Source organism: Stegostoma tigrinum, chromosome 7 (genome assembly GCF_030684315.1).
Source record: "Stegostoma tigrinum isolate sSteTig4 chromosome 7, sSteTig4.hap1, whole genome shotgun sequence".
In the NCBI taxonomy this organism is placed as follows: Eukaryota; Metazoa; Chordata; class Chondrichthyes; order Orectolobiformes; family Stegostomatidae; genus Stegostoma; species Stegostoma tigrinum.
In genome coordinates this window covers 57034702-57052459 of record NC_081360.1, presented here as the reverse complement: position 1 = coordinate 57052459, position 17758 = coordinate 57034702, and the positions used below count along the sequence as shown (strand labels likewise).

General features: G+C 38.1%; 1 protein-coding gene across 2 annotated transcripts in view; it reads right to left on the bottom strand.

Moving 5' to 3' along the window:
• Positions 1 to 5243: 5243 nt before the first annotated feature.
• Positions 5244 to 17758, bottom strand: part of gpd2 (glycerol-3-phosphate dehydrogenase 2 (mitochondrial)) — a 131614-nt gene continuing 119099 nt past the window's right edge. For both annotated transcript variants that reach the window (XM_048534367.2, XM_059647282.1), the window contains exons 14-18: positions 16029 to 16187; positions 15130 to 15239; positions 14935 to 15013; positions 14485 to 14583; positions 5244 to 11050 (exon numbers count right to left, since the gene is read on the bottom strand). In XM_048534367.2, the coding sequence (XP_048390324.1) occupies positions 10925 to 11050; positions 14485 to 14583; positions 14935 to 15013; positions 15130 to 15239; positions 16029 to 16187 (573 nt within the window). In that variant the 3' untranslated portion in view covers positions 5244 to 10924. The remainder of the gene's footprint in view (positions 11051 to 14484; positions 14584 to 14934; positions 15014 to 15129; positions 15240 to 16028; positions 16188 to 17758) is intronic.

Below are 17758 nucleotides of genomic sequence, written 5' to 3'. Positions count from 1 at the left end.
TACCCCAATTTTTTTTTCTCATTGCTCAATGTGGGACTATCACATACAAGGAACACTTTATATAGTTCAAAACACTTACCTTTATTCACCAACAGCAAAGAGAACAGAAATCAATCAAACAGAAGTTCCATTTGACACCTGAGACCGCAACAAACTGTCTGTATGTTTAGCACCAGCAATTTACAGTTAACAAATGATCACCACTCTCATCTCTTATCTACCGGAAGTGGGTATCAATTAAGTCCTGTCTGTCTTGTTGTGCATTACGCTGTTGTGCTCTATTATGCTAAAGGCTTATGTTCTTCAAGTTCAAAGTCCTCCTTGAAGGACTGCTACCAGCCTCCCAGCTCTTAAGCATCCATCACATTCACTCTTTGCTTCTCCAGTTGTGCAGAGAACAGCATGCTAGGATGATGAAGTATTGGATTGTAAAGCCCCCAGCCAGACTGATCCAATTAGGGGAAAGCTGATCTTCATTTGTTCCACTATGGACCTGGTCAAAGAATGCACAACATTATATCCGAGATCTATTTGAGTCAGAAAATCTCATAACAGAGTCATCAACCATGACTGTAGGAGGCAGCCCCTGGCCCCAATAACCATCCTTGTAAGCTATCTTATCTCTCAAACACAATAGGAATATATGAGTTATCAAGGTTATACACGTTATGACTGCTCCCAGGATACTGGGCACAAACTCGCAATATGTAGTACCAATGATCACAGATCACCTGGACATTGATGAAATGAAACACCTTCTCATTGACGAACTCAGCGTAATGTGTGTACAGTCCATGATGGTCTGCACTGGGGGTACACCAGCTAAGTTACTGACTCCTACTGCCTGGGCTGCAGCATTGACCCCGTCACAATGAGGTGAAGTGGTGTGCTCTGGCACAAAAGGCATCGGCCTTAATACATTTGAGGGTAGGGCTGTGAATGTTGTCTGTATCGACTTGAGCAAGATCTTTGACAAAGTCCCTCATAGCAGGCTGATACAAAGGGTGAAATCACATGGGATCCATGGTGAGTTGGTAAGATGGATATAAAATTGGCTTAGACTCAGAAGACAGAGAAGTATTGGTGGAAGGGTACTTTTCTGACTGGAGATCTGTGACCAGTAGTGTTTCAGAGGGATCAGTGCTGGGAAAGTGTGCTGTTTGTAAAATATATAAAATTGTTTGGGGCATAAAAATTGCCAAGTCATGTTGCAGCTGTATAGAAGTACTATTAGGCAACGATTGGAATGTTTCATATAGGTCTGGTTGCCGCACTACCAGGAGAATATGGAGGCTTTGGAAAGGCTACAGAAATCATTTACCAGAATGTTGCCTCATGTGAAGGGTATTAGCTAAGAGCAGGGTTTGGATAAACTTGACTTGTTTTCAGGTGAACGTTGAAGGGTGAGTGGTTGAAGTTTACAAAATTGAGTGGTAAGGATAGAATAGATAATCAGAGTCATGTTTCCAGGGTGGAAATGTTAATTACAAGGAGACATAATTTTAAGGTAAAAGGGGGTAAATTTAAAGGAGTTGTGAGAGGCAGGCTTGTTTACACAGAGGGTGGCAAGTCCTTGAAGTGTGCTGCCAGCAGAGATGGTAGAGATGGATAAAATAGGATGTTTAAAAGGCATATTGACAGATATATGAATGGGCAGGGAATAGAGGGATACAGACGGCCTAGAGGCAAAAGGTTGTTAGCTTAGTAAGGCATTATGTTTCAGTGCACTTATGGTGGGCTGATGGGCCTCTTCCTGTCCTGTATTGTTCTTTGTTCTTTATTTGTAGGTTAACATTTGAGAGCTCCAGAGAGGTCCCAGTGGCTCCTTCAGAGAAGTCAGTTACGTAAATTTCAACAATAAAACAGAAAATACTGATGGAATTCAGAATGTCCAGCAGCACCTCTGAAGAGACAAACTGAGCTAACATTTTGAGTCCAAAGACACTTCTTTGGAACTGTACAGTGCGACATCGAGCAGTCCAATATTCTACTCTCTCATCATCACTTCCCCGCCTGTCTCATCCAAACATCGGAACTTCATCTTCATTATGTTCCATAATGTTCCTGGTGAAGCCATGGGCTGTATTTCATCGACACTTGGCCTCCCTCAGGTGTTGAGCAATAGAATCATCAGCCTTAGTTACATAGGGTAACTCTTGTTCCTCAGTAACCAAACTTGAATGATATGCAGCACTTGAAATGAAACAAGAACCTGAGACATCTCAGGATATAGGCATCACGGCAACTTCCAGAGTACCCAGTGCAGTCTTCTAAGACATGATATTAATGATCACAGACGACTAATACATTGATGGAATGGAATGCTTTTTTAGTGTGTGAGTCAGTTGTGCTATGACATGGTACTCTCAATGTGTGGACAGTTTATAATGCCGTTGACTCTTGGAAAGCCAGCTATGTTGGCAAAGCCTAGGCTGCAGCTCTGGTCTCATCATGATGGAACAAAGTGAAGCAGTGATATAAATTGCTTGAGTAACATTCTTGAGTCATTTGTAGATTAAGAATTGAAAGATCCCATGCAAGTCTCCAGTGAATCTTTGAAAGCAGCCAGTTACATAAAAATTGGCTGTTGCTATCACCTTGGTGTCCTCCAGGATAGGATTGCCACCCTTTCAGTTCACACGTCCTTCAGCAGGTAACAGAGTCCTGTGTAGGAGCAAACTGCTACAGGTGCTGCAATCTGAAAACAACAGATGCTTTGGATCACAGTAGATCAGACAACATCCATGGAGAGACAGGAAGCTAACTTTTTGAGTCTAGATGACTCTTCACCCAAGCTATGACAGTGTCCCGGGAACTCCTGTCCAAGGTGACTGTACGGCTCACTCATTTGGAGGAAATGGCTTTGAAGTTGATTGACTTTCGGCCTCCTGTACCTCCTACAAATCCTGAGGGGGACCTTCAGCTGTGACACCTTCATGTGGAGGCTGTTCAGGTTCCTGCTGGTCCTGCACCTGCTGGTGTATTTGTTCCTCCTCAAATTCTCTCTGCCTTTGTTGCGCAGTATCTGCAGTGACATTAATCCCTGCTGTGACTGGATCCTTCGGCCACAGTCGAATAAATCTCTTGGGAAATAATCAGACAAAATATTTCCATGTGAATGTAAGCAGTCAGTATGCACATCACACATGACTGAGAGTTTACCACAGTCCCCTACACCGTTGCACTTGGGAGGATTCTGACCAGGGCCATGAAATGCTTCTTCATGGACTCTTAACATAGGGATCTTATTCCAATGTATGCAACACAAACCATGTCTCACAGATACAGCAGAAGATTGTAAATCTAATAGGATGACTGAAATATTGCCTCTCTAACCCATACCCTCCCACTTACCCAACCTCTCCCCTCCTTCACCCATGACCACAAGAAAGGCAGTATTGCAAATATAATTGTTTTTAAATAATTAAATTTCAAGGTGATTAGAATTCAACTCTACACCCATGTCCAGCCGCTGAGACCATGGATTGTTTTTGTGAATTGTGAACTGCAGGTGCTACTTACAAGGTCACCTGTGATTACTTCTGTTTCATAGAAATGACTATGATCATTGTGTAATGACCAAAGACATGGTCAAGATCATTTGTACCCAGAATTTGTATCTGACATAGTTGGTTACTGTAGATAATAAAATGTGAGGCTGGATGAACACAGCAGGCCAAGCAGCATCTCAGGAGCACAGAAGCTGACGTTTCGGGCCTAGACCCTCTCTGATGAAGGGTCTAGGCCCGAAACGTCAGCTTTTGTGCTCCTGAGATGCTGCTTGGCCTGCTGTGTTCATCCAGCCTCACATTTTATTATCTTGGAATCTCCAGCATCTGCAGTTCCCATTATCTCTAGTTGGTTACTGTATGTGGTTTACATGCAGAATTCTGAGTATAGGCATCATTAACCTGTACTGTGTAAGTGTGTGACTAATACAAACGCCTCTTGAATGGCTTCACATTGCTCACAAGCATAGCCTGCTTCCTCAGACATGAAAAAAGTAAACACATTCTTCATCAACCAGGTGTGGTATCAGGAATTAATCATTGTCATTGCGTCTTTGGGATTCAGATAAAGGTGGAAGGAAACAGAGGTCGCACTTTGCAGAGTAATGGCAGCCTCAGTATATCAACTGAAGTGACCCCCGATTCTCTTACATTCCTTTCTTCCTTGCTAGGCCATCAGTTCCGAGTTTCCACACATTCCTATCCAATTCTTCCACGCATGTCCTCATCTCACACATTTACCCTGATTCTCATCTCGTCATTAAAATCTTGGGTGAAAAATCACACTTCTTTTCCCTTGATGTTGAAGATCTCATTTTTCATTTCTCACCATCTTTTACCATTGCCTAGCTCATTCAGGACTTGGCAGATTCTGCCCACTTTTAATGGAAACTATCATGTTGGCTGTCAAACTGTAATTACACTCCTCTCCCAGATGGAGCACTAATGTGTTATCACTGGCTTGGCAGTGGAATTTAGTGCAACAACTTATGTTGTTGACTCAATTAAACACAGATATGGATTTATTACAGGAAAAGAAATAATAATAAAAATAAAAGCAAAGGTATAACAATACTTTAAAATGAAGACGAAATTACATTTGGTTAAATTATCACCAATTCATTTATTGTCATAGAATGAAAAAACACAGAGGGAGATCATGTCATTAGGTTTATGCCTGGACATACACTCCAAAGATGGGAAACTGTCTTGAGTGGTGCAATCATCTGGGTAGGATGGAATTGAGCCTGTGTTATAATCAGGCCCGCTGCCTCCAAAGCAGATCAAACTGAGTGCCAAGGTGAGCTGTTGTATTGGCACGACATCTGGAACTTCTTCCCAGTATTTTGATGAATTCTAGCCTTTGTGCGACAACCCCACATTCCCATTCATATGTCACCTCCATGGCCCCACACAATTGCAGCCAACCTCAGTCTCTCTTCTGGACCCAATGCCAACCAATGCTCCTAACCATCAGCCTGTGCCCTTTCAACCTCCTTGGCAATCTAATCAGTATCCATCATGTGTGCACTTCAGAAGCCATATCTTCAATGTGACAAATGAAAGTACAATTACTGCTGGCAGCACTTGTCACACACTATTGTTTTTCAGATACTCCGTTAATTTTTAGTAATGAGCAGAAAATAAGTGGTGAATTTCTTGGACAATATGATTCACAATAAGTATAAAAGAGAGAATGAACCAAAAGAAATGCATATTAAGAATGTTCTGTTTTTATTCCAAAATTATGCTCAGTCCATTTATTCACCCACAGTTTTAGTTGTTAGAAATAAAAAGATACAAAAGTTAAAACAGTTATTAACACGGTGTTAACAGCTTTATTCATAACAAAAATTCTACAGAACAGCCATGTGTAAAGATATTTTGACCTTCTGCATCATTTGCCACAAACAAAATTTTCGGTTTGTCGCCAGTAAAACGTAATTAAAATCTGATATGTGTTTTGTTTTAAGGTCTTCTTCATATTAAATTTCCTCCTCAGTGCTATCATATGGAATACATTCTACATAAGAAGAATGTGCCTTTAGAATTCACAACATGTGACTATGAGTGTGAAATGAATTCACAATTCAAAGTACAAAACACACTTTTTCCTGAATTTCAAAAATGATGTTTTTAATTTGTGTTTTGGTATAAAAAAGACTAAATTGTAAATGGAACTTATTGACTTGCATTTCTGTTTAGAATCCTGAATATATGAGCAGTCTGGTTTTTGTCTTACCATTATTTTTCTGATGAGAAGCTCTTTTAATGTGCACAAATACAAATGCAGCAGCACAATTAACTTGATTCTGGAAAAAATTGAAAGTCAACAGCTGTACGAACTTCATGAAATAACTTGAGCCGAAAAGTGTCCCGCACGTTCAAAAACTATTTCTTAGTTACTTTAATGTTAAGAGGCAATGAATGGTCCACATTTTTAGAGTAACAAACACTAGCTGTGTTTGTACTTTGAATAACATTAAACATAGATATAAATACAGTGCATGGATATTTTAAAAATATATTCCTAATGTATATAAACTTAATGAAAGTTCGTAAAATTGTTTACTACTTCACTAGATGCAGTGCATGGAAATTCTTACATACATAAAACAGAACTCTGAAGGGTATACATTTGCTTTGTGCATAATTCAGAGAAATTGGAACATCATCAATGAAGTTTCACACTACAAAAGCGGCAGTTAATGAATATCCAAATATTCTTTTATGCATTGATACGTTTGCCAACTGTTGACAGCTGAGCACAAAACAAACTTTTTCCTGAAGATCTACAATAGTAGTGTGTCTGCTAATTTGTGCTCAGATAAAAATATTCTAAATTGTATTGCCTTGTATTGCTGAATCAAGCAAAGGAACATTTAACCTTATCACTACATTGAAATTGTTATAGATGCATTCTTGCTTTTAAGTGTAATATTTATAATAAAGTTCAACACACAATTTGAACATAAGGGAATTCTACCAAATGTGAACAAAACTAAAATGATCACTAATTACAAAAATAATAAAGGCAACTCCTGGGAAACAGAGACCAACATGCCAATGTACCAACATTGCAATGAATAATTCAGTCAAGGAAAATACCTAAAATAAACCTGTCAGATTTAAGTATTCTTTTGAAGCATTAACATTAATTAGAAGTGAGTGGATAACTTTGGTAGTGGTGCGAGATATGGTGAGGATGTGGTATTGGAGGTGTTGGGAGGCAACTGGGTTGATTCGGTTGGTTCTTTTCGTGTGTTGTGTTGAGAAAGGCTAATTCTGCAGTCTTTAATGCTATGATCACACAAAATTGTGTGTGCCCAAAAAGAAAATAAACACGGAAAGAATGAAGGGCTTTTCAATAAAGCCTCTCACGGAATATAAATGTAATACCCTTTCTAACTCAAATAATTCCGGTGAGTTGTATATGAAGCTTAAGCTGAATTACTTCAGGTTAGTCATTACTAGATATTGTACAATATGAATCACAGAAGTATACAGAAACACGTCCATTGTGACCATATTTAAACAATCCTACGTACACTATGATTTGTAATTTCTTTGTATTTGTACTTTATGATACAGCCCTAAACATTAATATTTAACCAACTTGTTTTTCTCATCCACAATCTTACGGTCAGGGTAATAACAAGCAACTGTGACGCTGCAGTAAGAAGTAGCTAGTGTGGACTAGATATATATGCAAGTCACAGGGGTGTTATGGGAATCATGTTTGACAGCACGATCAGGCTGTAGATGATGTTCTCCAGTGATACATGGGGACATTCTCCAAACAGTGAAGTTTAAGTATGTAAGTACTCAGCATCTGTCACCTTGACCAAAATCCCATCCCACTGGAGGACAAGGCTTTGGCCTCTCTCCCACAGACTCTGTAATGTGTGTATTGTGCTATATAAATAATTGCATAGGAATATAAGTGCAGTGTAAAGTATTTTGCCATATGAAGCTTGTAATGTTGGGGAGGAATTAGTTTAACTTTTCATGTTCTGGGGAAATGGAGTAGAAGAGCAGTCCAACTGTAGTTGCTCTATTTTTGACTTTGTTCCCACCAATCCCTGATTTCAACATCACTGATAATGATGCTGAAAGAGGTATCTAATGGATTCAGGCAGAAACTACCTGTATGAATGATAACCGGGGTCCTAAAAGGTTAGCAAGCTGAGCATTTAAAGTGGCATTTATGTGGAGAAGCAGCTTTCACAGCAAGTGGAAAACCTCAGAAGTACAGTTAATATTTTCAATGTTCACTTTTCAAGTCCAATGACCCTTCTTTAAACTTAGTTCTCTCCAAAAATGCGGCATACCTTGTGAGTTTCTCTAGCATTTTGTTTTTTTTTCAGTTTGCCAGCATCCACAGTTCTCTATATTATAATGGTTTACAAAGTTGCAGTCTGTGCCCCCATCCTTTCTGTAAGACCTTAATGAAATCACCATGTTACTGTGTGCCTGCAAACACTCCTGCACCTGACTGCAGCCTAACCTTTTGGTGCCTCCAACATTCAACCCTTCATAACTTTTGAAATACCTTTCATGTTCTTACAGTCTTTTTCCTGCACTTGCCAATGTTATTCCAATTTACAGAATAAATTGGGTCAACGAGCACTCATAATTTATGGAAAGTAAAATCAGCATGATAAAAGCATATACTAAGAGAGTGACACTTCACAATTTTAGTGGAAAATCTAAAAGAAAATTGAGTGAGAAATTAGCCAGTCAACCAGGGTACAACCCGTGTGTGACTGAAATGTTCCTGAATCATTTGGCCTGAAGGTTGTGGGCTTTGGGCCTCATTTAATTGTTGTGCCAAGCTTCAATGTCTGACAAGTGCCAAGACACAGTGAATCAATCACTGAAAAGTTTGGGTCTCTGCTAAAACTTTGCAATGGAAGAAGATGACACAAAGGTAGGGTTAAAATGATTGATCTAACTTTTTGCTAGCAGCCTCCAATATACCTTCAATGGCTACTAATTGCATAACAGAATTTCCAGCAGAACAGACCCAATTTTAAAATTGCTGAACGCTGACAGGTTTCATGGAAATGTTCATGAAATAATCATTGGGTATCTCACTAGAACAGTCAAGGGGTTAGCACATTTAAAAACTTCAAAGCAAAATTTCTGTTTCTCCTAAGGCACAGAAAACTATGCCGTAAAATTAGCTTTTCTTTGTTTGCAAAACCTGCCTGAATGACAGGAGAAACCTCTCCTTCAATAAGTTGTTGTGACATAAAGGCAGTGGCTTACAATCCAGTTTTAGACTTTGCCAGTCTGGGGGAATCCAATTGGGCACATAAAATTGTATTTTTCACCCAGTTCCTGTCCACTCACATTTTGATCAGTGCTGGACATGTGGCAAGTGACAATCCAACTCTCACTCAGAGTGATGTCAGCATCAACCTTTTAAATGTCTGAATTGAGAATTTCCTTGCATCTTCAGCGAGGTGGGTAGGATTGTAAAGCCTTTGTGAAACATATCAGATCAGTCAGGTTGTGGGTCTTGCGGAAGCCTGTAGTGAAGTTGGGAACCTTTTGGCAATTAGTTTAATAGCCCTCAGCAACTTCAAACACAATGATGTAATGCTGTATGAAATTCATTATATTTTTTAATGCAGTGATATCATTTTTCCTAGAGCTGTACCTTTAGAAGAGATGTGACCATTAAATTGATAAGCATTCAGATGCTTTCAAGTACATTACCCAGTAGTTAAAATGCCCTTCTACGTTCAAAAGTATTGGAAATCGATTCTATCATGCCATCTGGACAGTGTGTTTTGATACTTACGTTCATTTAAAGCTGAGGCATTTGCAGAGTCTTTGTAATTTGTGAACAAATTTCTTTGATTCGGGTGGCTACAAAGAACCAACTGTATTGAGCTGTGAAATTTTTGTTTATTCAGTTGCCCAATAGAATTTTATAACGAATGCATGGCTAAGCTTAAATCCATAGCAAATAGATTTAGCTCAGCAGGAGTTGTTTATACAGCTGTGAAGAGTGCTTGGGGCTTCTTTTGGATAAGAAGATAAAAAGATAAACAAACAAGCTTTCAGAACGGGTTTATCCTGACAAATTTATGAGCGTTTTAGAGTAGAGAATACTTCTAAATTATAGTTCCTGTTCTGAATTTCTAAGATAAGTAAGTCTTCAAACACAGTTTGAATGGATTTTCTTTCAAATTTCATGACATTTTAAAGATTTTCCAGTGTTATTAGGAGGCTCATCAGTAGTATCAACAGTGGAAAAAGTGGGAACATGAAGGGGGCACGAGATATAATGGCTGAGTATGGTGGGTCATGAGGGGTTTGGAGGGGATATGAGTATATGGAAGAAATATGGGGTTAATAAAGAAATGTGGACAATGCTGTTGGTTTGGGGGTGTGTTGGTGAATGAAGGCTATCAGGTCTAATGGATATCCATAGATTGGGTTAATGTTCAGTCAATGAAGATGGCCTTTGATCATGCTGGTTTGTTCTTACCCTAGGACTGCTAAGGGATGCAGTGGCCCTGACTCCAGTCCTCAAACCCCAACTCCACAGTGTGAAAATAATAGACTCAAGGACATTCTCTTAGATGTCAGGAACACAATGTCATCAAACGGCTCAGCACGTGATTCTAAAACCTATGATGAAAATCTAACCCATATAGCCAGAAAAATCAGTCACTCCAAATAAACCTACCATTAAACATTATACTTGCACTAATTCTAATCAATCAGTATGAAAGAAATAATTGAAGATTTGGAGGTGGGACATATGAATAACACAAGTACGGTTTTCTTTGATAAACCCCATTGTGGCATGAGAAAACTGTTGATTACAAAATGAAATACTTGAAGCCATTGGGTTATCAGGTTTGTGTAGTAAACAAGCAATTGAAAAGGACAGTACAAATGGATTATACTATACCAAAACTACATCTTTCAGGAGCATAATAGAGAGAACTTATTTACTAGAAAGAATGCCTGTCAAATGTAACATTTTTAAGACATTTTTAAGTTACTTTACAATTATCATCTTGGCACAGACATATACTCTCCCTTTTCCCAACCAGGATGGAGGATAAATGTTGCACCATGATCCATTATTCCATACTTCATTAGCTCATTTGTTGAAATATAAAAGATTTTACAGTTTATCAAAATTTAGATCAAATATAAAGATATGTTATATTTGAATAATTTACTAATATAATGCAATAAACAGATTGCTGTGAAATACAATGGCCGAAAGAAAAGAACTTGAGACAGAAGTTACAGAATTTCATGCACCTTGTAAGTTCAACAGGAGTGAAGCCCAAACAATGCAAAGTCCTGCAACAAGCTTTGAGCTAGCAGAGGCATCAGCAACAGAAACTCTTGCTTTCTCCATTAGCCAAGTTAAGGAGCAAGACTCACAAGCCCCCTCCACTGCGGTGCACAGGAATAGGGTCTTCACTAATCAGATTCTCTTCCGCAGATTTCATCAAAATAGCCAATCGGCTTCCAGATATTGCACCATCCTGGATTGCACTCATCAACTGGAATGAAAAGGAGTTGAGGGAAATCTTTTAACAGGAATTCAAATTACTGATCACATTGTATATTCTATCTGTTGATAAGTTATTAAACAATGTGGTTCTATGGCAAGCTCAAAACCTTGTATTCTTGCTGAAATTAAGTTGAACTGTTACGGCTGCATTATTTGTTAATAAATACATTGTTAAATGAGCAAAAATCAGTCATTGGTCCATGTATACTTCTCTGCCATTCAATAAGTAGGCTAATTTAGATTTGACCTTAACTTCACTATTCTGTCCAACTACACCAATTGTAGATCAAAAATTTGTCTAAACCAGCATGAATATATTCAATGATGCAGCCTCCACAGTCTTCTATAGAAGAAAATTCCTAAGACTAATGTCACTGAGAGAAGAAATTCTTCCTCCATCTTTGACTTTTATGAGAAATCATTTATTTTTCAAACTATATCCTAAGTTCTTGATTCTCCAAAGAAAAGAAACATCCTCTCAGCATCTACCTTGTCAAGACCCCTTAGAATTTTATCTTTCATGAAATCATCTCACATACTTCTAAACTCTGATGAGTGTAGACACAACATCCTCAACATTTCCCAGAGGAAACCATTCATCCCAGGAATCAGTCTTGTGAACCTCCTTTGAACTGTTTCTATAAGATTTATTCTCCTTAGACAAAGGTGTAGTGCACATAAGGCGATCTCTGGTATGCATACATCATGCTTTTTGGCAAGGAATCTTATTCTAAATTTGATTCAGGGCATGTTTGTCCATTCTTTTGATTCTACACTAAATAAGGGTGTCTCCCATTCAACTTCAGAGTGCAAGAGGTATTCAAATCAGAGTGGCAGGGAAAACATAAGCTTTATTTCAGTAAAATGAGAGAGATCATTGATTCTTTGTATGATGTTCATTCTTCTTTCCTAAATAGAGATGCTTGTGTTGCTTTGAATCTCTTCATGGTGTGCTGAATCAATCACGACTGCAGAAATGCCATTCCTAGGGCAACAAGAGGATCATTCAGATCTTTCGCTTCTCTAAGACGTGGCCAGAAGCACTGGGGCAACATGCCCCCGAGAATGAAGGTAATTTACCAAAGGAGTGTATTCTACCCCTTGATTTTCTCTGACAGGAAGGAGTAGAAGAGAATGAAATTGCAACTGACAATCTGTTGTAAGAAAAGGCCTTATAATGTCTGTGTTATTTGATGACAGTGGCAATGTTGCTGAAGTCTCGGCTGTCTCTTTTGAACAGAAGAATCAGTTTCTTGTTAGAGCAGTTGATATAGAAATGAATTTGTCTGCTTATTCCACTGAATTCACCAATGATTTAGAACAACAACAACCAGATCATCCGTGATATAACCCAGAAATAGAGAAAGAGACTGATTTCCTGAAGTCACCACTACTATCAGCTGCAACTCAGCAGCTGCTAGAGTTGGACAAGACAGCAGCAAAATCAGGGGACACTCAACTGAAGGTAAAATAGCTGTCAGTGTTGCAGGCTGGCTGGAATGAACATGCACCAATTATAGAAGGGGAGGTGGGGGCATGGCAACTGGTGGAATTTAAATTCCATTAATCAATCGAATTTTAGTATGGCGAGCGTGAAAGCAATCATTGATTGTTGTAAAAACCAACTGCAAAAGAAATCTGCCATTCCTACTTGGTCTGGCCTAAATATGACTGCAGACCCACAACAATGTGGTTGACTCTTAAGAGCTGTTAGGGATGGGCAAAAAACGGTGGCCTTGCTAGCGATATCATATCCTGTAAAAAAAATAAAGTCTTCAGACTTAAAGTAATAGCAGCTAAAGAGAGCCTTATGGTAGGCTGAATCACAAATGTATGGCAGCAAAGAACAATCAGAATCAAGAACAGTTGCTAGAAAATCTTGGATGATGGAATTATAAAGGATTCTCAGTCATGATGAAGGAGGTCTCAGAACTTTGAAATAAAGGGTTTGGGGAAATACGGATAATCTCCAATCTCTACTCAAAGAAATTAACCAAAGCTTACAGAAATGAATAAAGAATATCAAGATCAACTTGGTACATTGAAAAGAAATCCTTAAACGATGTAAACGCGCCACCAAAAGATAGCTCAACAACTGAAAGCGGCAAATGGAAAGCTATTCAAGGAGAATTAGATGTGAATTCAAAAGTGGATCAAGTCAATATTTAATAGTCAGAGGTTATTTATCTGTACGAATGTAAACTGGAGTCTATAAACGATTAAAATGGAAGATGCCCAAACTGTAGAACTTCTAGAGTTGAGGACTAGCCTACAAAAATGTAAAGCTGCTCATCAAAGGAGCTCAAAAGTAGTAAATTTAAACAAAAGTTAGAGAATTCTCATCACTTAAAAGAGACTGCTGAACTACAAATAAATCTACTGGTAGTCACACAATACTATAAAAACACATAGAGGGATTCACACATTGAAACTGGTTACAACAAAAGATAGTGAGCATGTTACCATAAGGCCGTAAGAAACAGGAGATTCGCCCATTTGAGCCTGCCCCACCATTCAACAGGATCATGGCTGATCCACCATTCCTTGCTAACAGAGTGTGGAGCTGGATGAACACAGCAGGCCAAGCAGCATCTCAGGAGTACAAAAGCTGACCTTTTAAGGTTAAATATTCTGTTTCTAAACTCTTAGTGTGTATGTCTCATTTTTTGAATATTAAAATTAGTGTTTGAATTGGAGAAATAATTAATACCTGTTGTTTATCTTGAACATTAATATTCTTCTGATTTTAACACATGGACATCATCATCACACTCCTATGCACATCAATTTCTATTTATTGAAACTACAGTTTAACTATTACATTCTACAATCTGTATAACTGCCTGGCAGAGAAAAGTAAACTAAAACAGTTTATTTACACATTTGAGATACTTACTATCATTATATTCAAATAAACATAAATTTAAAAAATCATACTGGATGCAAAAGGTAAAATATCTGCAGTGTTCTACCACAATGCAGTTATCTGCAACTCATCTCAAGAAGGACAATTACCATTTCCTTTGCCTTGATCTTGTTTGTTTAAATTGACACAGCGAAGAAAGACCTGACATTGATCAAAATCCCTTGCAATAATTTATCTTATGTTCTGCATTCATCACTGTCACCATAAAGGAAAGACCTGGCACATATGTAGATATTTGAAATACCTATCCAGGACAAGATCTACAAAAATAAACTCGACTTTCACAGGAAAAATAAACTCAAACGCTCGAGGACAAAGTAAAATAAGCAGATCAAGAACGTCAATTTTATCTTCCACACAAACTAAATTAATGCCAAAAAACCGAATCGTCCTCTTTATTCAAAGGAGAAATCTTGGCGAATAATCTAAGCAACTTAAATGATTTCCAAATTGTACCATCATTACCTTTAAAGTTTACGGGAAAGATAGATACCAACCTGCAAGAATTCAATTAGTTCTACCTGCCCATTCTTATTTACATCAACTTCGTGTAAGATTTCATAGAGAGTCTGTTCATGCACGTGATAACCAATACTCTACATGAAAGACAAACAAAAATCAAATAGTTTGATATTTTAAATTGCATTATTGTTACCAACTCATACTTTACAGCAAATATAAAGGTTTTGTCTCATTGTTCCATGTGCTTTTCTGCCTCGCAGAGATAAGAGCTTTCACTGGGATTAAAAATTTATTGTGAGAGGTCTGTTGTAACAGATTGAAGTTACACATAATTTTTCATTACTTAATTAAATGGAACAGTTAAAAATGTGCTGAAATAAGTGGTGAAATATGCACTGCTTTCATAGTTTCTGTAAATAATTCTACTTGAAAAAACAGCAAGACTAACTTTTAACTACAACAGTGGCAGTAAAGAATTATTTTACCTCTAACACACGTTGAACATCAAGCATTGTGATAAAACCCTTCTGATCCTCATCAAATTTCTGAAACCTCTTTGTATACCTGGAAAAGCAAGGATACCAAACTGAAGAAGTCAACACATAAACAAAAACTCTGAAATAGCAGAATGGGGAGGATGTGGAGGAGAAAAAGGAAATAGTTAAGAAAATATATTTTACTTATCCACATCTAAAGGTGACAGGGTTACTTCTGTGTTTTTCAATTGGTCAAATCGAGTCTTGTAACCCATTTCATGGTACAGAAAGTCTCGAACAGCCGCCAATTCATCCTAAGTATTTGCAATGATAACTACGTTCAGTGTTACAAATAAACTTTATAATCATAAATAGGTCTTAAATAATGAAAAGAAGTCATATTTATCACTTTACATAATGAAAAGTTCAAACAAAATCAAATCTTTACTATCTAAGTATTGTTTAAAATCCATGGTGCAATTTAATGAGTAGTTAAAAATAGTAAAAGCAAGCAAGTTTTTCTTTAAATCCTACAGACAGGTCTTGAACAAGTACTGTTTGAGTGATATTATATGAGAGAATAGAACTGCATATGAATATTAATTCACCAAGCTATCTGTATTTCTTTAGTTTGTTTTCCCATAAAAAAGTCCTGCATCAACAGGATAATTCAAGAATAAGTCCATTAAACAAACGTCTACTGCAGATCGTAGAGCCATTATTTTCATAGAAGGCAGGTCAATTTCAATGAAAACAAACCCAGTCAGTCAATTCTTAATTGTTGCATCCCAATAGTAAAATCCCCACTCAGTTCTTTTGATTCAATGGATTTAGACCTATTTGAATAAGACTATTATTAGAAGTGTATTGATATATGCGCTCTCATTTATTTCCAAATCCATAATTCATTCAATAAAACAGGGGCTTCTTTGCAGCAAATATTAAGAAGGGCAGATATTTGGTCTGTGTGGAAGCAGTTATTACATTCAGCTTGCAGTAAATAGTGAAGGAACAACGCAAAGAAAACCTATAGAAGTCATCTAAAATTGGCTGCAGTCATCTACTAACACAGAATTTACAAAATGAAACATAAAGTAAGTTACCTGCATCCGCTTCTCACTCCAGTTCAATTCTTCAGCCATTATTTCTACAATGCGTGGAAGGGCCTCTTCAGCAGCCTGCACATTCAGAAATGCAAGACGTGTACGGCGAGCGAGGATATCAGTAGCTGTACATGCATACTCTTTCACAGCATATTTCACCTACACAGAAGGCACGGCATTTAGTTTTTGATTCCAGAGACATTAAAAATTTTTCCACAGATCCACCTGCCATTCTGACCTTATACTGTGGGTTAGGGAAGTGGCAGGGGGAAGGGTAAGGTTCCAGTCGTAATGCATGCTGAACTCCAGTGGAAAAGCCTGTTGTTTGAAAATACTCTATCTTTCCACACTTTCTGCTTCCTGTTCATTAACCATTCCTCTACCTGTGCTAATATTTCATCCTTTGCTTTATGAGTCCTCATCTTCTGTGTTACTTTTTTCTACAATATTTTTGTCAACTGCATTTTGGAAAACCTAATTACACTACAATTACTAGTTCCTTTTATCTATCCTTTTGGTTGGATTCTCTCCATAGATCACCACTGAAGGGGCTGAATTAGTTTCTGTTAAATGTTAAATTTTCAGTAAGAAATGTAAATAATGTTTTTCAATAAAAGCAATTAGACAGAACTGAAAAACCAAAGAGGTACAGATACACACAGCAGGCAAGGCCAGGAATGTAGGGCATGACACCATCAGGAAAGACAAAGAAGACTTTTGGTGGAATAAAGATGATGCCACTTATGGCTGTGTGTAGCATCAATTGGTTGAAAGTGGGTTGTCAGTTTCTATCTGAAGAGGACGTCCTGTCTCAGAGAGCTGCTGCCAATCTGAATGGTTGGCAATTCTGAAAGTCCCACTCCACCACTGGGATTGATGGGCTGCCTCCTGTTTCTCATCCAAGGCCCAAACAGAATAACTTCTGTTAGGGCAGGGTAGGCAGGTAGATGACAGCAAGTACAGGCACATTCAATCTGTGACCACCTCCTAATGGCCTAAATATTGCAGCTGGCGAGGAAATGGTCATTATTTAGCCAAATGAGGTAAGAATGGGAGGGCTGCTCTGGGTCTCACCTGCTAGGGCAGGGTAGGCAGGTAGATGACAGCAAGTACATCCTCATAACGTTATGAGGCACTAGAGCCTGCAATCCAAGCAGAAGGCAATAAATTATTCCCTGAGATTTTGGGGTACCTTCAGTCAGGTTCTGATTTTGTTGGGCATATTGTAGAATGGGCACTCTGATTGAAGGCCTACACAATGAGTACGACGAAAATCTATCTTCATGCCATCCTACCTCATGACAATCACCTGCACTGGGAAAAGCAGCTTCTGAATTGTTCTTGGTACAGTCGATTCTGATATAACATGTCTTTCTACAACGTGAATTGGTTTTAAGGCAGTTGAAGAATTATAGAACACGACTTGTAGAATGCAAACTTTCCTTTCCTGTATTGGCTAAATTGCAATTCTGTCTCCATGACTTTAAACGTGCAGTCATTGTGCGATTTTCTTACAATGTGAGGTTGCATGAGAATCGAACTACTGTGTTACATCAGACACATAGATTGTGAACAATTCTTCCAACAGTTTTAGTCAGAGTTTATACTTCACCAAAACCTGGACTTTGAAGTCTGTGAACTCAACTTCATTCTAACTTGGCAAGTGATGCAGGTAGCAAGATCCTTTCTTCACCAACCCTAACCGAGCTAGGGTGCAGTTCTGGTATAAA